The 22,011-nt window shown below is 37.0% G+C and overlaps 1 protein-coding gene across 3 annotated transcripts in view; it reads left to right on the plus strand.

The window, feature by feature from the left end:
* LOC123310102 overlaps positions 1-13,009 on the plus strand; it is a 103,301-nt gene extending 90,292 nt beyond the window's left edge. For all 3 annotated transcript variants that reach the window (XM_044893503.1, XM_044893496.1, XM_044893487.1), the window contains exons 4-5: positions 741-836; positions 12,324-13,009. In XM_044893503.1, coding sequence (XP_044749438.1) covers positions 741-836; positions 12,324-12,671 — 444 coding nt within the window. In that variant the 3' untranslated portion in view covers positions 12,672-13,009. The remainder of the gene's footprint in view (positions 1-740; positions 837-12,323) is intronic.
* Positions 13,010-22,011: the final 9,002 nt, after the last annotated feature.

Genomic DNA, 22,011 nt, shown 5'->3' on the forward strand with positions numbered 1-22,011 from the left:
TATCGAGGATGAAATTTCTAAGAACTGTAATTGTTTGAACATTCAGACAAACCTATGTTTGAATAAATCATATACACCTTTGTTTAAGAGACTATGAGACGTGAATGGTTGCTCACATTTTATTTGTAATTTAATTTGGTTATTTACGTATTTATTTGTTTGTTTGTTATAAGCTAATTTCTTTGTGAGCTGATCTTTAACCCTGTTTTTATTCGATGAACAGATGTATAAGGATGCATATGGTTGTATCTGCTTTTGATGTTTATGTTATTCTTTTATTGATTGTTCTCTATGTCATGATTTATTGTTCTGTTTGTTGTGTTCTATGATCTAACCTGATATTTTTGATCAGTTTCAGTCACGTACTTATTACCACCTTAGTACTTTTATATTGATTATATTATTAATATTTTATTGTTGTTTGAGAGTGAAATTTTCCGTGGCATTTTTTATTTGTCGATTTGGTCGAATGACTGTCCATTTCCTTTTTATTTTGATTTGACAAGTGAGTACAAAGTTCTATCAACACATCATGATATTTTATCGACTTGTTAATTTTTGTAGAGGTCCTGAAGATGGCTGTCATAAGCCGAAAGCGCTCTAACTAATATTAACTAATTCACTAAATACTTGGAATACATCATTTCACACCTATCGAAAAAAATAAAATGACTTTACGCCTTTCAATTCCACATATAAGTGTTATATCTTAAGAATCATTTTGAATCTGTTGTTTGCAGATTCTGTTTTCTGGAATATTTGGATTCGTCCATCTAACTTGCTGCAGGAAAGAGTATCCTGGACTTCGCAGGAATGCCTGTGAAAAATCTATCAAGGTAAGTGTTGTGCATTGATGTAATTTACTGTAAACCACTGTGGGGTGGAGAATCGCAAAAGACACTCTCTTATATATTTCATTCAAATTTATTTTAGCACTCGGTTGGACATGGAAATTTAACACAATCCCTTATCTATAGTACGAAAATTTGGGGTTATGACGCTTGTCAAATCATTTTTGGGTTTTAAATCAGGGCTATGATGTCAGTTCTACATAATCAGTTATCAGTTATTACGTATTTTCTTCAAAAAACAAATTCAAAGATATGTGATGAACATAACTAACGTTTATACAACTGGTTGAAGGGATTCCTAATCTAGTTATTTGCTTGGAGTGTACAAGAGATCAGTGAAAATTAATTAATTGACACATAATAATATGCAGTTGCTTGGGAAAAGTTAATGTTGGTTATCTCCTCCGGCTAAATGTTGAAGACGTTACATCAATTGTTGAATTCAAAAAAATCATGCATCTGATGCAATGGTTTGAAGTGGATATATCTCTCAGAGAAATTAATGGCTAGTTACAAGAATGTTGAATTCTTCAAATAAAATCATCTTGCATCAATGGATATCAAAATACTGAAAGAGAGTTCTAAGGCAAGAGGAACTTCACTAAAATTTCACTCAAAATATTTATTGATCCTTCAAGACATTCACAATGTATAGGACAAGTTAAATGAAGAATAAAAAAATTCATCTTCTGGAGTTATTATACAACGACATTCATTAAAAATCATTACTATAGTAAATTTTCTTATACAAGATACATTGGATGTTTTTTTTTTATTAATTGTATGTTATTGAGCAACTCAACAGTGCTAGGCAGAAGATCATACAATATTATGAACTGATACGCCAGAGAAATTTCGTATGTAGATGTTGCAGTAATGTGTAATAACTATTTGAACCGTAATAATCTAAGCACACTGAACCCAACTTATCCGGGCCACTCATGAACTATGACAGAAAACCACCACATATATAAAGATCTTTATTTCAAAACAAGTCAAGTTGAAAAAGGAGAGAAATGAAAAAGCGTCAATAAAAAACGTTTTTCACCAAGAAAATTCTTCCCTACTATATGGTTCCATGTTCAATTATAAGTTAAAAATTTTCTTGTTGAAAAGTTCCAGTTTGTTGAAAAATTTCAAGCATGTGAACTGTTTGCCTCCGAGTAGTTAATTGATTATTTTTGGGCAAATTGAATGATAATGTACTCGTACAAGAATTCGTTTTGATATTTAGATGATGAGAAAACAGATCTTTGTGTTTAAACAGAAATATCAAACATTCTTATGCATATAATTTCAAAATGCCATTCCTTCTGAAGTGTCGTCTACACGATTCCCTAAACATTAACCTTTCCATTATTCTTATATTAGCTTTCTTCTGGAGTTTGAAGAAGAATGAAATATTTTCTGAACCAAAGAAGATTATACCAAACTTCTCGTCTTTATGTTCGTCTAACAACTTTTGTACCTAGGTATATTAACTGAAGAATTAAACTTTCTATTTTTGCTTCATCTACTTGTTTGACCATATCTTCCTGCTGGCTCGACGCTTCACTGTACAAAGGTCATTATTATTATGACTTTAGCCTTGCGGCTTTCACACTCCTTTCCAGAGGAAAATTCACTTATCCCAGATATCAAAAGGATTGAGCTCTGTTGGAGCTCTTTCCAGGTTTTCGGGCTCGTGGTGGTGGTCGGGTCCGGGTCGCTCCTCGGCTCCCTGCTGTAGGTTGGATTCCTGCTCCACACGCACTTCCTGTCAGAGCAGACGGTGTTCCTCTGCATTCCCCATGTACTTGCGTACAGTTCTCGCCGTTCCGAGCAGTACCGCCTTCTGCATGACTAAAGATATTTTCGTCCAACTGAAGTTTCCTCAAGTTCTCTAGTAGTTTCTTCGGTATCAGGCCTGTAGATGAAATGGCAATAGGGATGGTCTTGATATCTTTCAGCTTCCACTGTGTTCTGGTTTGTTCCTCGAGATCTCTGTATTTTGAAATTTTTTCAGTGTGCCTATCTAGAAGATTGTTATCATTTGGAATTGTCACGTCGATGAATAGTGCTCTGTCTTCATCCTTATTGAGCAGTATGAGGTCTGGTCTATTGTGGGTTATTTTCCGGTCTGTGAGAACCGTGCGATCCCAGTAGAGCTTGTGATGTTCATTTTCCAATACAGCATCCGGATGGTAATTGTTATAAGGAAACATCCCCCGGTGATGTGCTGGATAGTTCCATGTGTTGCACAGCCATAACGACAGCTATCGTCCGCCACTGAGGCATCCTTGGCGATATATTTCATATTATTTATATTATTATTATAAGTTTATTGAACAAAATTAACATTGTTCAAAAACATTTCATTATCTATTCAACTATTTAAAACAATGCCATAACCAACAAAGGCAACAATCAATAAACTATCTTACACCTCGAATGTGCGAAGGCACCTTGTTTGAGGCATTTGCTTACAAGACCTTTCTTTTCTATTTATTTATCAACACACATATATACATTTCTTTTTTTTTTCTTTCAACGGATACATCACAATTGCACAAGTCCTTTTTACAAGGCTCGCCAGTACTCAATTAAGCTGTCGCTGCGACCATGGTTCCCACCACCACTTTTCAGGCATGAACATACCAGTTCTCAATATCTAATAAATTTGTAACCTTGTAACCAACTTTGATTTGAAGTAAAAAGGATAAATTCAGATACATACCACCCGAAGATATGAATATCGACAAGTGTTACGATCTGAATTGAGCTAGCCAATTTTCCATCGTCAAGGTCCTAGATGGAGTACGCTCCACCGAAGAAAAGCAGATGCTGACCATGATTTCGGCCTCATTTGGCCTCATCAGAGCAACATAGCATTTTTCCACGGTGGAGAACGTTTGGAATTGATGGAACTTTATTCAATGTTGGCGTGTTCTACTGGATAATATTTACCTAGAGCGCCACCCAACATGAAACGGTGTCCGATTCAATCCCCACCAGATAGAAACCAAGACGAAGACAATAGCATATGTCCCATATTTTCTCCAATACAGTACGCCGATTCGCTCTGCGAATATCGGACGCATGATGAATTGAGAAGTTTGGGACGCGCTCAGATCACGGCAGAATATGATAATGGAATAAAGTTCCATCAATTCCAAACGTTCTCCACCGTGGAAAAATGCTATGTTGCTCTGATGAGGCCAAATGAGGCCGAAACCATGGTCAGCATCTGCTTTTCTTCGGTGGAGCGTACTCCATTTAGGGCCTTGACGATGGCAAATTGGCTAGCTCAATTCAGATCGTCGATATTCATATTGTCGGGTGGTATGTATTTGAATTTTTCCTTTTTATTTTATTCATTGCCGTTTAGGCGTTAACATTCTCCACTTTGATTTGAAGGTTTTCAAGGTGAAACTTGCTTTGATACATGCTGGTATATAATTGAACACCCGAGGGGCTAAAAATGTGTGCGACCGCTACCCTATGGTCTTAGTAGTTCTGTGTGTTATGATTATTCGCCCTCTATTTCGTGTCTCATGGAAATGCTCATTAAACTCCGCAGATGGGATATTTTTAAATCGATGCACTACAAGCACGAGCATATACAGTTGTCGGAGATTCATAACGGCAGATTCAAGGAACAGTTTTTCAGTAGGGTAGCGATATGGTCTATTATATATTATCTTCAACAACCATTTCTGTGTTATTTCCAGCTTAAGTAAATAATGTTTCACTACCCCTCCCCATCCGAGTAGTCCATATATCAAAAGGGGTTGAACTACAACCCTTGAGTATTAACCCCCCTAGAGGAACAACCTCTATTCATCAGATTGAAGCCGAAATTTTAACGCCGTAAAGTGGCGGTGCCTATCGGATATTAAGAGAAGTATATGATTCAGTCGAGAAATTTTGGGGCATTTTATTCTAGAAGAAATCTGTTTTCTTCAGCCCAAGAGCTTGTAAAGTGGTCAGAATTTTTGGGACCGACAGGGCTGGACTGAAACATTTTTGTGCCTGGTCTTACAAATCTTGAACATGGAATAAACACTTCTTTATTGAAAATTCGATATCGATTTGTTTTGAATCCATAATTCAGTTATGAGCAACACATCGAATTATGAATTATTTTCGACCATTCAATGATTGATTCTCTGTTGTTAGTTCTTCGATATATTCGGTAAGGAAAAAGTTGACTGGAAATCGCATAGGTAACTGAAGAATCATCGAAAAGAAATTCAATGTTTTCTGATACACGCTCAAAATTTCGAAATCGTCCGTAACTAAGCTTTTGCGTACCTATTTTAATATGAAGTTTTTGCACTAAAATTATTCAGGAAATATAGCTATACTAAAATTATTGGACCTATCGAATCGTTTAACACCCCGTATATTCAACACTGTGTTTTGTACAATCAATTCAAGACAAAAAATCTTACTCTGAAGCAAATTAAGGATATTTTCGTGACAAAAACTCTTCTTTTTAGATACTAACAAAATTCGAAAATACAATGATACCTTTTTTCAGATTGTTCATCAGAAATTTCAATTGATATCGATTTTAGGATCATAAGATAATTTCATTCATAGCTTTGAGTATTCAATTAATACACAATGTTCAAAGGTATACTGAAGCTTTCTTTCTTTTTTGTGTTGAAAGTTTCACCGAAGAGGATGAGAACAATCCTATATTCCAACGGATTACTAAAGAATCATACAACCTTGAATTTTGAATCACTTCATATAAGACATCAAGCAATTAAAACAGAATTGTTCTTCACCTCTAACAAGAACAAACATATCAGGCAGCATCAAGATATTCCAATCTGCTCGATTGTTACCGGACCTTTGTGAACAGGAGGGCCATAAAGTGCCATAAAAGTTGAAACTTTATTGCTCTCTTGTCGAGAAGGCCGTAATCACCATACCAAATATTCTGTAAGAAGAATAACGTTCCTGGCAAATCTTGCTTTTTCAAACGAAATAATATGATAATATGTATCGAAATTTTCCAGATAACATTTTCTTCTGAATTGAATAAAGAATCATCAAAAAGAGAATTTTTGAAATATCTCCCTTACAAAAAACTTATTGCAGAAAAATCAGGTGGTGAATAAAAACATCGATAATGGAGATGAGGGGTTGAAAGAAATATGCGAAAAACAACTGCATATTGCTTCACATTATGTATCTTATTATTATTCGCAGAGTTAAACCGTCAACACCTTCTAGAGTGTTTTGGAAGGGTGGGTAATTTCGAAAGAATATTATATGATGTACCCTTAGTTATTTTCATCGAGGATTCGAGTCTCAAAGTTTTTGACATTTATTCACAGACGTACTTAAGAAGATTCTCGTATTTTACAATTTGTTTTCTTTACTTCGAATTATATGAATTCCTCAAGAAAATACAATAGAGTTACCCGGAATAGTCTGGTTCAGAGTAGTTCGGAAATATTCAGATAAAATACATCATCATCTCTGTTGTTATAGAAAGCCTATTTTATGTACAAATTCTTCCAAAATTGTGCCGGCCTTATTTGAGCTATGTATAAAGCAATAAAAATTTATTATTTCACCTTTAGATGTCAAAATTACAAACGCACCACTCGTAAAAAACACATTAAGGAAAGTTAAAAAGCCTAAGCAGACTGAAGGAACTCACAAGAGAAAATAAAATTCTGAAAGCGAAGAAGTTGCATGTCCTTCATCAAAAACTTCGAAGAAATCAATCGAGAATATCCAGCATCCAATCGCCCATAAATAACCAATTGACGAAAGCATTGGAAGAGTTGAACCCTGCAGTAAAAACTATATTATTATAATATTATACAATAATATTACAAATTAAACACGAACCATACACGTGGTCCGCAGCGGAGAGAAAAATTGTTTTGTCGATGTATTATAAGTCGCCTTCTCTTTACATTTATTTGTTGCATAAACTTCGTTTTAATTTACCGTCAGTGAATACTTTGAGGAGTTGGATTCGGGTAAGCAACCTGAGAACAGGGTTTGACACAATCCTTATAAAAAAACTGAAATATAAGGCGAGAACTATGGAAATATTCGAAACGAAATGTGTGATTCTGATGGGCGAAGTTTCTCTGAAGAAACGATTAGATTACGATAAAAAACTAGATATATTAGAGGGCTTTGAGGACTACGCCAATGAAGGAGGAAGATCACAAAGAAAGCTTGTTTTTCTTGTGGTGAAGCAGAGGGAAAATCTGCAAGTCAGACGAACCACCCACTCCGGAGGGGGAACAAGTGTGGGGATTCTCACTCTCCTGAGCTCGAGACCCACTAAAAACCCTTAACTGCCTCTTGAATATTGGTTCCGGGCATTTGCCTATAAACCGTTCATCTCTAAGTCGGTTTTCTTCTCGCACACTATCATGCTGGAATTTATGTGTTAATCCTCTATAGGGTAACACTTTATTGGATTTTTAAATAAGTTTATGTTCTTATTTTAATCTCTTCCTAATTGATCTCTTGGTCCCCTTGGGTAAATTCGCATTCTCCTTCTGTCTTCCTCTGGGTCGTCGTCCACTTGTCTCCTGAGTTCTTGATTCGGATGGTTTTTCGCTGTTTCGAGTAATTTCTCTGCTTTTCTGTTCATGAATTCCGTTATGGTTTCCCATTTTAGGTCCCTATAATTCTGTCTATTCCTGACAAATCAAGGTGCATCTATTGCACATCGTAGCGGCTTGTTTTCAGTGGCCTGAATTCTTTTGATATGGCTCTTTGCCGCGAAACCCCAGGTAACTGATCCATAAGTCAGTTGAGGCCTAGCAACGGCTTTGAATATCTTCAATTTTGTCTCTTTCGACATGTGGCTTCTTTTTCCTATTAGAGGGTAGAGTCTATTCATCGCTGCTTTCGTTTTGTCGATTGCTTGTTTGATATGACTTTTCCAAGTAAGTCCTTTGTCGAGCGTTATTCCTGAATATTTGGCTTCATTTTTCCAGTCGATTTCTTCGCCTTCACCTTACAGATTCGTTGTGGGTCGCAAACTTCTCTTCTGTAGTAATATTGCTTGGCTCTTTTGTCCATTGAGTTTGATTTTCCACTTTATGCACCAGTCATTTGTTTCGTCAATCGTTTCTTGTAGAACTCGTTCTATTACTTCTGAGTTGCGGTGTCGAGTTGCTTTGCCTGTGACGTCAGCATATAACGTAAGCATGGTTCTTGGATTCTTCGGAATATCGTGAATGTATATGTTGTACAGAACTGGCCCAATTAATACCCTTGGGGTACTCCAACCTCTATATCTCTTTTTGTGGAGCATTCTCCTTCCACTTTCACATAAAATCTTCTATTTTTGAGATAATTCCGGATCAACTTGCATATTTGGATCGAATATCCAGCGCATCTCATATTGTATATTAAACCTTCATGCCATACTCTGTCGAATGCTCTGGCGACGTCTAGTAAAACAAGACCTGTGACTTGTTTATTTTGAAATCCCTCTGTAATGTACTCTGTGAGCCTTAATAATTGTTGCTCTATTGAATGCTCTCTTCTGAATCCTAATTGTATCAGTTTCATATTTTCGGTTTCCTCTTTAGCCTCGTGGCGATAATCCTTTCTACTACTTTTCCTAACGCCGACAGTAGACTTATCGGTCTATAGTTTTGTGGGAACTTCTTCTCTTTGAATGGTTTATTGAATACTATGACTTCCGCTGTTTTTCATTCTTCTGGCTAGTGTTCTGTCCTCATGATTCCATTCGCTATATTTGTTAGAGCGGCTATACCTTTTCTTGGTAATTTCTTTAACATAACATTCGTTATTTTATCACTTCCGGGAGCTTTCCTCTTCTTCAAACTTTTAATTATCACCCTGATTTCATTTGGCGATGTTGGCTTGTCTATTTCAGCAGCCGCTGGTAATTCATCCGTTTCTTCATCCTTTTCTTCAACCAGTTCTTCCAAATCTTCATTATCGTCGTCTATCCTGTAATTTATTCTCGATTCTCGTTCGATCGAGTCCGCCAATGCATCTGCCTTATCAGTATTAGTACCTATACGCCATTCCCCTTTCTCCGTGTGAAGGTGGAATTTTAGTCTTTTCATAGTAGTTTCGTAGGCTTTTTTGCATTCTCCATGCAGAATGATCGATTGTATTCAGTTCTGAAACCCTTTTGTTCCATCTGCTTGTTCTTAGATCTTTCAGGGCCTTTTTGGTGGGCTATGGCGGTTGAGGTTCCTTCTATTCAGATCATTTTTATTCATCCGATATATTCTTCTGAGTCTTCCATTTTCTCGTATAAGATCTTTTACTTCTTTAGGCGTATCGCCATGCGGATAACTTGGTGCTGATCTCTCAACTCTTCTCGTGTTTTTTTCGTAAGCTTTCAATATAATCTCTTCCAGTTTATCAACCGCACATTCCAGATCCTCCGGAGTGCTTATTGTTGGAATTTCTGTTATTTCCGATTGTATTAAATGGCTGTATTTAGCCCAATTGGTACATTCTCTTATTTCCATCAGTTTTTCTCTTGGTTCTTCTCCAATTGTCAATTACACGGGATTGTGATTTGAGGTTCCATCTTCCAAAGTTTCAATCGAGAATTCTTGAGTTATATTTTTCAATATCGCGATATCTATTACATCTGGTATTCCTCTTTCAAAAGCAAGATATGTCGGTAGCTCTGGTCCAATCACCATGGCATTTTGTTTTTCGGCGAAATCCTTGAGTTTTTTGCCATTTCTATTCTCTGTTCTGCTGTTCCATAATGGGGATTTGCAGTTGAAATCTCCGATGCAGATTTTCGGGTTTGTTCCTTCCAACATATTGTTTATCTCCTCTTCCAATAAATTGTTTGGTGGTCGCTTATATGCCGAGGTAATTTCGTCTCTTTGACGATTTAATTCGGCAACAATCGTCACTGTTTCTGTTTCTCCTTGTGTTTCGTCGGATCTGCTTTTGAAGTAGAGTCCTCCGGTGCTTGTAGTTCTGTCACATGTATATGTTTCATAATTCATGAAATTCAGCCGTCTGTTCCTTGTTTCCTGTAGAGCTATAATATCAGGTTGTCTCTCTGATATTATTTCTTCTATCTCTGCTTTCCGAGAGTTGATCCCGTTTATGTTCCACGAGATTATCTTGAGGGATTTCTTCCTAATATCCGCCCATTCATTCAGTTTACTGAATAATGCTTGGAATTTTTTCTCCATTTCTCTTTCAAATTTCAACATTATCTTGTTGAACATTTTTTTCGTGAAGATATCTAAATCATCGGCTGATTGAGATATCTTTTTCTTCTCCTGTTGACTGTTCACAGCCTGTTTCATTGTAAGCTTCTTCTTTCCTTCTTTTTTCTGAACGGGTTTTGGAGTCTCCCTCTTCTTTTCCTGCTCTGTAGGTTGGGTCTTCGCTACTTCCTGAATTTTTTGTTCAGAAGTTGTTGTTTCTTTTACCTTCTTTTTCTGTTCAGCTGATTTTCGGGAATTCTTCTTTCTGGTCACCAACTTGAACTCGCTACATCCTTTGTAGCTAGCTGGATGGCCCTCTTCTCCACATAAGACGCATGTGACATTTCTCTCTTCACTTTTTCTGGTGAGTGTGCAGTCATGACTTCCTGAGCACTTCACGCATCTCCACGGGAAGAAGCATTTGTTCTGTGCATATCCGTACCTTTGGCACCTAAAGCACTGGCTTGGACTTTCAGGCCTCTTTTTGTGTTCAACCTCAATACAGAGGTTGTAGAGTCGCTTCACTTCGAAGATTTCCTTTTTCTGGGTTTTTAACCAGGTAGAGAGGTATGGGCTTCTTCGTCTTGTTCGATGTAATTCTGGACACCTCAGCGTCTGATATTCCCTGGAATATCAGGTCGTCCTTAATCAACGCAAGATCAGGGTCGATTGGTAAATGCCTAATGACGGCATATATCTTTTTCGCCTCCTCCATTTGGTAGGTAAAAAATTTTTTACCATGCTGCTCGAAGAATTTTGTGATTTTTCTAAAATCATCTACGGTTGACGCGATGATTTTATACCGTCTTTTACTACAGTTGCACGGTTGTAGTTTATCCTTTCTGTGTAGCGAGCTTTAGCTATCTCTACCCAATCTGAGGTGCCCATCATCGTGATGGGTGGAATTTTATCTCTTTTAGGCACTTCCGTTGCCTTCTTGACAGTCTCCTCATCAGAAGAGGAGCTTTCTTTTCGCGCGCGTTTAGTTGGAGGCGCGTTTGGGGCCCTCGCAACCTGCGTTGAATCATTTTTCCTTGTTTCGGGTTGTGAAACGATTCCTTTAAGGAAATTATTTTTGGAACCCGCTACCGGTTTTGTGATTGCGGCGTAAGTGGGAGATTTCGGCATATTATTGCGGGTCATTTCCTCCCTCAAGAGGCGCATCTCACCGACCAACTGTGACACAGTTTCAGTCAGTTTGACAATTTGAGCTTTCAACTGCCCATTTTCTTCTCTGAGCTTTACAAGCTCCTCGTGTTCGCCTTCGCTGAATTCTTCAGCATCGGTCGCTTCCATGTAGGAACCCTCATTATCTGAGCTTTCCGACATGGTTTTATACTCAAAAATCTCAAAATGTCAAACAATTTGAAAATAATAAAATATTCAGAAATCTTCACTGAAATAGTCTAATATAAAACTATGGTATAAAGCTGAAAGTTTTCTACGCTATAAGAAAAATCAGAAAAAAGATACGAAAAATAAGCTCACCTGATGTTTTCTGCAGTACCAAAGAAAAACAAATTCTGGACACTGAGGATGAACACCAACTTTGAAAATTTTAACGAATTAAAATTCCGATAACAAATATAGAACCTACACAAACTTCCCAGATATAAAGTGATTAAGAGACCTACGGTTTATAGGCAAATGTCCTGAACCAATGAAGAAGCAGGTTTAGGTTTTATACGGTCGCGAGCACGAGCTCAATAGAGTAAGTAACCCCAAACTTGTTTCCCATGGTATGGTTCGTCTTCGCGATTGCTGATTATCAAATCGTGAAACATTTGTTTCACTGTCGAAGATTTCCCCCTAGTATATAAAAAGATATCACCTGAATACAATTCAGGGATGTATCAAAACAGAGTGGTACATACAGTTGCAAAATAACTCCAAAATTTTTATGCATTAAATATTTACTCTTTTTATTCAAATTGAATAAAATGCACCATTTTGTAGTAAAATCAATTTTCACGTTTGGAATCAAATTTTTTAAATTGCATAGATATAATATCAACATATGATTATATGTTGATATGAATGAAAGACGTTAACGTGAAGGTGTGTGTGAAACAGAGAGAGAGAGAGAGAGAGAGAGAGAGAGTGAGAGTGAGAGGTAGCTGTCTTTCAACAGGTTTCAAATAGAAAAGCAAAACCAGAGAACTGCAGGGATCTCTCTGATTATAGATATCAATGATTCTACAATAATAAGAATATGCTTGGTACAAGTCTTGTTTATAATAATCATCGCATAAATCTAAATTTGAATTTTTTTTTTCAGATTTTTAGCATAACCACCAGCTTAGTGGCATCCATAACATCATGTCTATACTTTTTCAACGGTTTGATCCATTTAGTGTCCTTTATTTATATGAAATGTGCCCCACCAGATCTTTTGACGCAAACCTGCATCTGCCGTTTAGATGACAATGAAATGTTGAATTCTATTTTCAATAATAGTTGGAACTATGTAGATTTGAGTTGTTTTGAAGTGTTTCATGTTTTCAATGTTATAATTGGACTGACGAGTTTCACATGTTTTATAATCATTCTTTTGGAATTTTATTATCTACATTTGCATTGGGGAAGCTCAAGACAAAAACCTTTGAGAAGTCATAACTTCATTTGAGACACTTACTCCTTTTGGTTGTTCTTATGCATGTTATTAGATTTCATAATTGAATAATGCAAAAAATTACATAAAAGTTATATTTTTTATACATCGATAAGATGAGGTAACAGTGGATATTATATATGAAATTTTTATTCTATTCTTGCACTTAAGAATCCATTCCGTCCATTTGTATAACCAACGACGGAGTTTCTACTTAGTCAAATGGAAAACAACATGTGATTAATTCTGCAGAAGGATGTTTTATATTTTGTCAATGTTTATATGGTCGAAGTGATCGAATATTATTGTGATACCTTTGTACAGAACTCATGATTAAAATAAAGCAGAAGCAATTGCATTTTTAATTTCGAACATAAGAATTATGAAAGCAAATTGATGCTGCAAAAGCAAAGTTTCGTATTTAATAATAATAATAATCTTTATTTACAGTTCAGAGTGATAGAAATGTGCATAATTTTGACCCATCAAATAAATTTTTTCCCCTCCCTGTATTGAGCGCATTCTAGTTTTTTTTTTCTCAAGTTCAATAGGCTTGCAGACGTATGCATTACCCAACAACAATTCAGAATATTATCCAACAAAAATTGAAACCACTCATCAACGCTGCATTACACGATCTCAGACAGACTCCTCACAAAACACAGGGACACATTGCGCTAAGGGGCTCATCAGAGCGATTTTTTCTTCTTACACAAACAAGAATAGAGCCACGGAAAGATAGGAAAATCACACAAGGTTTATAAACAAAGGCAACAACGCAGCTAAAAATTGAGATCGAATGATCTGGCATGTTTATAAATAATTTCGTACACTTTCAAATTATTGAGAGATAATAAAAACTCAAGACGGAAAGGTTGGAAGTGGTCGATTATTTGCGAGATGTCCTAAATGAACTTTGTGTTTTTAAATCTATGGTTATTTTCAGAAAAACAGAAGATGATTGGGGCTACCAATTTCTCCACAGTCACATATCGTTATCTCTCAATCTAATTTTATGAAGATATTGTGGGCAAATTGAATGACCACTTCTTAGGCGGCATATTGTTCTGATGAATGAGCGACTGCTTTTAGCTGTGGAAAACCAAGTAGATTTAGGCCCGGTACTTTCACGTGCGAATAACTAAATTTATTCGATAAATAAGTCTTATTCTTAGGATAAGTAAGAATGCAGTCTTTTCACTTTCGGATAGTGTTATTCATCGAATAAATCTGTCATTGAAACTCGTCAATAAAATTTTATTTGTCATAGATCGAATGTCGGTACGTCATTATTGGTTGAATTTTTAAGATTCTGGATGTATGGTTATTTTTTTTGTCATTTTCACGGAATATTTGCTTTCTAGTTGGAATCATAACAATTTCCACAATGAGGTCTCTTATTTTACATTAATCAGTGAAAAGTAGTATACCGTGTTTTCACAGAATTGTTATTCGTCAAATAATTTCATCTGAAAGCACCGAAATAAGGTATCCTTCAGATAGGAAATTATTCGACAGATACTTATTGACAGTGAGTAAAATTTATTCGAAGGTGAAAGTACCGGGCCTTAGGCAGATTTGGTTGAACATTTTTGTGAAACAGGCCCGTTGTGCTGGCTTGAAAGTCGTTCTCCCATTTTTTCATGCATTTCAGTTTAAAATCCTGGTAGAGGTCAGAATGGATACATTGCAAAATATTCAAAGGCTTCGAAGTAGCCGCCTTCGCAACATAATCTACCTTTTCGTTCGGAGCAATACCGATATGTGCCTTGACCCACAAAAATATTACCTCGATGTTTTTATTGGCTAACATCTGCAGATTAGCATATATGCATTCTATTTTGACCCTGCTTTGACAAACGTAAGTGAAAGTTACTCAACAAGGTATTGGTTGCTCTTAACGACAAGATGTAAGTTAACCTAAATCCCTAGGGAAATATTGATCTTAAATTATTATAAGTAACTTTAATTTTTGATTTCATCAACATATTACAAAAGTCCGGACAAACATCCGGTAATATAAATTAAAATGAATATTATTATTACAATTATTCACATTATTAACAAAATTTGGAAACAGGTTTTCTCGTTTCTTCTCGATGTGTATAACATTTTCTGACTCCCCAGACTGAATAATGCATTAAAATGCAACGTTCATCGTGTAGATTCTACTCAATTACTGATGGAACGACTAAATGTACGGTGCGAAGATCGGAACGATGTAATTTTCTCACCGCACCCTGCAACATCGTCGCGACTTTTTTTGATCGCGACGTCATTTTTTTTACATTCATCCGCCGTTATTCCCATCTTTGCAGCAATTCTGTCCCAGGCATAATTTTTTTTTTTTTATTATAATATCTGGGATTTCTCGTGTCCCATAAAATATCTTTTTCCCGATAATTTTCAATAAGTTGAAGAGCATTTTCATCTGTTCATTCCATCTTGATACACTCGTATCACAGTGCAACAGCGTTGCGTTCGTGTTTCCTTTGATGCGATGGCCGTTTACCGACAACGAACGGAACGCAATTATGTTAAACCGTGATCGCGGCGAGGTGCGGTACGTGGTTGCGTCCCATCGTCCACACTGGGGTACGCGACGCGGTTCGGTACGGTACGATATTCGGAGCATGTCTGTACGCACCTTAATTTCCTCAGCGCACCATGCAACATCGTCGCGAACTTTTTTTGATCGCGACGGTGTACGCGACGCAGTTCGGGACGCTATTCGGAGCACTTTGAAGGTGCGTACAGACATGCTCCGAATATCGTACTGAACCACGTCGCGTACCCAAGTCTGGACAAAGGGTTGCAATCGCGTATCGCACCTGGCCGCGATAACGGTGTAACATAATGGCGTTGCGTTCGTTGTCGGTAAAGGGGTATCGCATCAAAGGAAACACGAAAGCAACGCTGTTGCACTGCGATCTCATACCTGGACTAGCTTGCGAATCTTTCGGCGTTGCAATCGTTCTATGGATACATTGGCTCTATATGGAACGTGTTGGGCTGACCATTTTGTTCTGCAGCGTTCGTACGGGTAGATTAGAGATGGAATGAATATTTTTTCAAAATGTTATACATAATATTATGTGATTTAGTTGAATAGAATATTAAAAAAAAAGTACACTCTTTTATAAGAAGGATGTTTTCACAATACATATAAAACGGGAACAGTCAGTGGCGGCTCGTTATCTAGTTCACTAGGGGGCTACTTTTAGAATAATAATAAATATATCACATTTTAAAACCAGTTTTCCGCAAAATTTGATGCAATTTATAATTCTTTTTAAAACATACCTCTTTTTATTTACTTGCTCGTTGTGCTTAATAATATTATTCCGGTAAGCTGAATCTAATTGAGCAGCGATATTAGTCGTAACCAGAAAAGCTAATTCTGTCTAACAATTTACATGCTTGGCAGATAGCTCATGCTTCTTAATTTTTTCATTAAGGTGCTTCAAATCTCTAAATCCTGCCCTTGCCCATACGTTATCACTTGTTATATACTTGTCTTGAGAACCGTCTTGCGTAAGAAGTTTTTGGAGTTTTATCTGCCTGTGTTAAATTTAAATCGGGAGTCGGTCTACCCAGCAGTTTAATACGGCTTTTTTCCGCCAGCGAAAGCCTCGCGAAATCAGTTTTTAAAATATTTCGAACACTTTTGTCCGCCATGATTTCAAAACGTAAACAAATACGAACACACGCTAGGTTGTCTATGCGCTAGTGGGCAGCAGCTAGACTGAAGCGGATAGGGGCGACTTTTATCGTAGCCCTTTTACTCCTTGAAACGACCGACACGAAGAGTTGCGGCTGGAGCCGAATGACTGTACGAATGCAAGAATTCGGGGCTATACGATTCATCGCCCATGCAGAGACGAACTTCTAGATGATGATTGAAATAAACAAAAATGCAGGAGTCGCATGAAAGTTTTACATTAATAAATAAATTATAATCATTGAAAATGGTATGGAAAGGTAAATGGCATAAAAGGATTGATTTCTTGTGATATCTTGGATGGGGGGCTGTAGCCCTATAGCCCTCACAGACCAGCCGCCACTGGGAACAGTATAGAAATATAATCGGTACAAATATAACTGGTGAGAAAATAAACAGCATAAATATAATGAGTAAAAAAATATAAACAGTATAAGTCAGTTATTGGTGAATGTAAATAAAAACACGCTGTAATTATTGTATTCATTCATTCATTCATTGCTGTATCCCGTTGCCGGGAATGAATCTACAAAAAGACCAAAAAAGGAAAAAAAGAAAAAAAAAAGAAAAGAAAAAGTAAAAAAAAGATGAAAAAAAAGTGCGAACAGACTTATAATTTTTCAGGGCTAATTGCGACTGTGTGCTCTCCTGTATAATTCTTTGGCGATCGATTTCGGCTATGATTAAGCCATCATCAGGCCAGCTGAAATTACATTTTCACAATATAAATAAGGCTGTGACTAGAGTCCCGACTCGGGACTCGTGTCCAGTCCCGAGTGACGTCATTAAATTCGGGACTGATATTCGGTCCTATGGATTACATATGGGTTCACCATCCAGCGGCCTTATTGCGGAATTTTATGTTGACCATATAGAAGAACTAATAATGCAACTACCATATAAGAAGAATATAATTACATGGAAACGATACGTAGATACAAAAATCTCTTTTGCACCTACCTGGCTACAATCGGTTTTTCCTTCGTTGGAGGGCCCTCGTCTTCTTTCACCAACACAAGTCAAAAAAAAAAATGTAATTTTCTACTCGAAAAGAAATGGAAAAAATGATGCCACAACTTCTCACAATTTTCTCTGTTCACATCTGTCTCATGAATGAACAGTATAATTGAATGAATACAATTCGCGCATCTGATCAAAATAGATCCATATACAGGTGCGACGAGAAGTTTGTATGCAACTTATATAATAATCAAAATTAAACACAAGCTACTTGCACAAACATTCCGGCCGCCCAAAAAGGGAAGTTTTTTGTTTTAACGATATAGGAAACTGAAAAATATGATATTTAACCCCATTATTATTATTTTTTTCAAACACCCTCATAAAAAATCGAACCGACACTAAGAAGATTTAAGTATAAAATTGAAAAATGCCCGAAAAAACACATAAAAATTAAGTTAAATTTTACATATCCGGAAAAGGTAATGGACATACCTTCGAGATGGGTCTTTTACATTCCCCTGTAGGAGTTTTAATTGAAGCCACGCGTGTATATCCATCCTTTTCAAAATGAATAGCAACAACCCGACCAAGAACCCATTGAAGAGGTGGTTTGAGTTCATTTTTTATCACCACGAATGTATTTTCTTTAATATTTGTATTGACATCAAACCATTTATACCTTTGCTGAGGGGAATGCAAATATTCGAGATGCCATTTTTTCCAAAAATCTGCTTGAAGTTTCTGCAGCATTTGCCATCTAGATAAGGAAATCAATTTTAAATTAGTTATATCTGGTTCAGGTAAAAAATTAAGCGGCTCTAGGGTGAGGAAATGTCCTGGCGTTAGTGGGACCATATCATTCGGATCTGAACTTTGGGCACAAATAGGTCTTGAATTCAAAACTGACTCAATTTGACAAAGGAATGTGTAGAATTCCTCAAAAGTCAAGCGCTGTTCACCCACCACTCGTAAAAGATGAGTCTTAACCGACTTGACACCGGCTTCTGCTAAACCATTAAAATGAGGAGCTCCAGGAGGAGAAAAATGCCATTTTAACTGCAATGCGTGACATGCATTCTCAGAAAACTGTCTCAATAATCTCTCTGCCCCTACAATGTTGGTACTGCAATCGGAATAAATGTTACTCACGCGACCACGTCGAGCTACAAACCGTTTGAAGCTGAAGGCAGCCAAAAATGTTTCTGAACTCAAGTCTGAGGCCAATTTCAAATGGATCGCCTTAGTGGCCGCACAAACGAATACACAAATGTATGATTTATACACTTTGGCTCCTCTATATCTTCCCATTGTTACGAAAAAAGGACCAGCATAATCAACATTAACATTAGAAAACGCTTTTAACTGAGACACTCTAAATGATGGAAGATCTCCCATCAATTGGGTAGAACATTTCGGAGAAACTTTGAAGCATCTTATACATGACGATATTATCTTTTCAATTGCACGTCGAGCGGACAATATCCAAAATTGTTGTCTAAGTAAATAATGCAATGTATTAGAACCCGGATGCAAATATTTCACATGGGTACTTTCAATAATAAGGTCTGTTAAACGATGTGATTTTGGGACAAGAAGCGGATGTTTTGCACTGTACGGGAGGTTTGCATTGGATAAACGTCCTCCAACTCTAACACAATCGTTATCATCCAAGAAAAGTGAAAATTTTCTAAACGGTTTAGGTAGAAGCGAATGTAACTTTAATTTGTGAAACAGTTCAGGAAATGAAGTCTTCTGAACATGCCTCACCAAAACATTCAAAGATTTATTTAGCTCATCCTCTGAAAAATAAGGATACTTTTTAGGACACTTGAATCTTAATATATATGCAACAATACGTTGTATCTTCGACAAGGATGAATATTTATCCAGCAGATCATCCAAGAAATGATGTTCCACCTCTGTCAAGAAATTCTGTTTTTTCTCTTCTTGTATCACCAAGTTTTCGTCAACTCCGTGGTGACGTTGATCCGTTGTCCAACAATTTTTTTGGCAACTTCAAAAATTCTGGACCATTCCACCATCAATTATGATGAAGCAATTCACTGGGCATAAGACCTCTCGATGCACATCTGCGGAATTTTGAGAGGAAGGAACATGACACCACGGAACCGAAGGAAATTTTCTTTGTACGTGGCTTACCCGATTCCCAACGAAAGTACTCCACCTGTGTGGTAATGCTGAAAGCCATGAAATAACGACTTTCGAATCAGCCCAAAAGAAAATTTCATCCACAGGCAAATCTTGGTATGTCTGTCTAACGAATTCCATGGCATTAGCCAGAAGATAGGCACCACATAATTCCAGTCTCGGAACAGACAGAATTTTCAGCGGAGCTACTCTACTCTTTGCATATAGGAGATGAGCTTCATTTATATCATCTGAAAACATAGACCTAGCTGCCGCATAACCAGCCTGCGAGGCGTCACAAAATCCATGAAGCTAGCGATAGGTAAGATGTCTAAAACTCTGGTGTATTCACTGATTCGATTTTGTTTTTAATTTCGTGGGGATATGGGATCAGTTTCTTTTTTCCCACTGTAGGTAGCGCTGTTTAGAATTTGACAGAGCATTGTCAATTCATATTTGAAAACAAAGATTATAGAGTATAATCTTTGATTTGAAAATAATCTGAATACTTTTCTACGACTCACGAATTTATTGTATTTATAAGCGATTATTGTGTGTGTGTGAAAATGTATTAGTTTCGAGAAAGGGGTGTAGAACATTCATTTATTCAACATGTCGTTCAGTAAGTTCAGTTTTCTGTATGGAGAATCAAGAACTTCAGCTAAGAATTCGGTGTTGTTGGAATTTGAGGCAGAACCAAATCAGATGAACGAACATTCGGGACGGATATAGCATAAGTTTTACGGCAGCTTCAGCAATATTTCAAAGAAACTGTATTGGAGATACGTAATGTGGATTGTGATCATGTATTGAGAATCAGAAATACATAAATCTATTCGAGTCTGTTTCTTCAAATATTCTTCCTGAGTAGATATAGTGAAAATTCCCTTTCCGCAACTGAATACATTGGACATTTGACCAATCAACTGTGTTTCATTAAAATCATATTGAATTACCCCCTCATGAATTCAATTTGTGAAACGGAAATTATCTTGAAGAAAAATAGTAAATACTCCTTCGAACCCTCATTCGATAGTGTTGAAATATTGACAGATTTATTTTTGCAACGAAAATTAAACTGTAAGCCTAGTTGCACACACACCGATTTTGGACGGCCGATTTTATATCGTTCGTCCAAATTCCAATAGTGACTGACCCACGTGTGGGAACGGGACCTGGCACACACGCGGACCGCCTATCGGTGCCGGTAAAATGCCGGTGAGCAACCGTCCAATACCGGCAATACCGGGATGTAGTGGCGTACGTGACTAAATACACGTGTGCACACGCACCGTTAGATGTTAGAGCAAGCCTATCTAGTGAAGGAATAGAGTTTCTCATTTTAGTATTCTGACGTTGGATTTTATTTTTCAACTTCTCATGGAGTTCTTCAAAGAAATAGCAATAGACATTCTGAAGAAGTTGAAAAACTTACTGCCATCACGCCTGAGTTCTTCAAAAAGAGTGAAGAATGTTCCTGTGTGTTCTCTGACTTGATTGATAGGATGAATCCAGTAATTGCGAATAATCCTACGGCGCTTAATACGGCGATACAATAACCACATAGCCGCAACTCGTTCGGGATTCATTATTATTCATTAACCTTCTGTGACGACAACGAAGCAACTGATCGTATGGCCGGTAAAAATCCGGTGAGTGTGTAAGAAACTACTACCGATAAAATGTCGGCCGATTTTATACCGGCCGTCCAAAATCGGTGTGTGTGCAACTAGGCTAAGTGACAAATATTCCTTAACAGCTGACAAAATGGGTCAGTTCATATTTTGAATTCGTTGATCGATGTTCGATATCAACGCAAAACAAAATAAAAGGAGAGAGTATCATTGGACTTCCTTTGGCAGAACAAGGATAGACCTAAGCAAATGACATGGTGGCACCGCCACGAAACTGATCCCATATGGGATCAGATATATATCCGATTTTCTGAAATGTTGATGCATGCAAAAAGTGACAAGTGCACACACCAGTGTTTTAGACATCTTAGCGATAGGGTTTATCTATCGCAACTTTTCTCGGAATCGATAATTGTGATAACAAGGGAAATTCGGGACGAAAATTTAACCATTCAGATTGGATCTGTATTTCAGGTTCCTCATCCCATCCCACTTCACCTAACCATAATTTCTGCATCAATAACTTTGCGAAAAAAGAAGCTGGAGCGCACAATCCTAATGGATCATAAATTTCTGCTATTTGTGATAATATAGCTCTTTTTGTACATTTGGTATTATCATAATGACAAAATGGAGTCCAAGTTTGGATTCCATTGCATACCAAGAATCTTCACGAAATTAGGATCCGTTTTATCAAACACTAAGTTTGGTTGAGTGTTTGGACTGAAAGTGGGCTGAATAATGTCTGGAAAGTTGCTCGTCCACTTACTTAGTTCAAAACCGGCAGATCCAAGTATAACCACTAATTCATTTTTCAATTGTAATGCCGACTCAATCGATGTAAAACCAGCAAAAATATCATCGACATAGGTTTGTTTCAAAAGAACTT

Source organism: Coccinella septempunctata, chromosome 1, assembly GCF_907165205.1.
Source record: "Coccinella septempunctata chromosome 1, icCocSept1.1, whole genome shotgun sequence".
NCBI lineage: Eukaryota > Metazoa > Arthropoda > Insecta > Coleoptera > Coccinellidae > Coccinella > Coccinella septempunctata.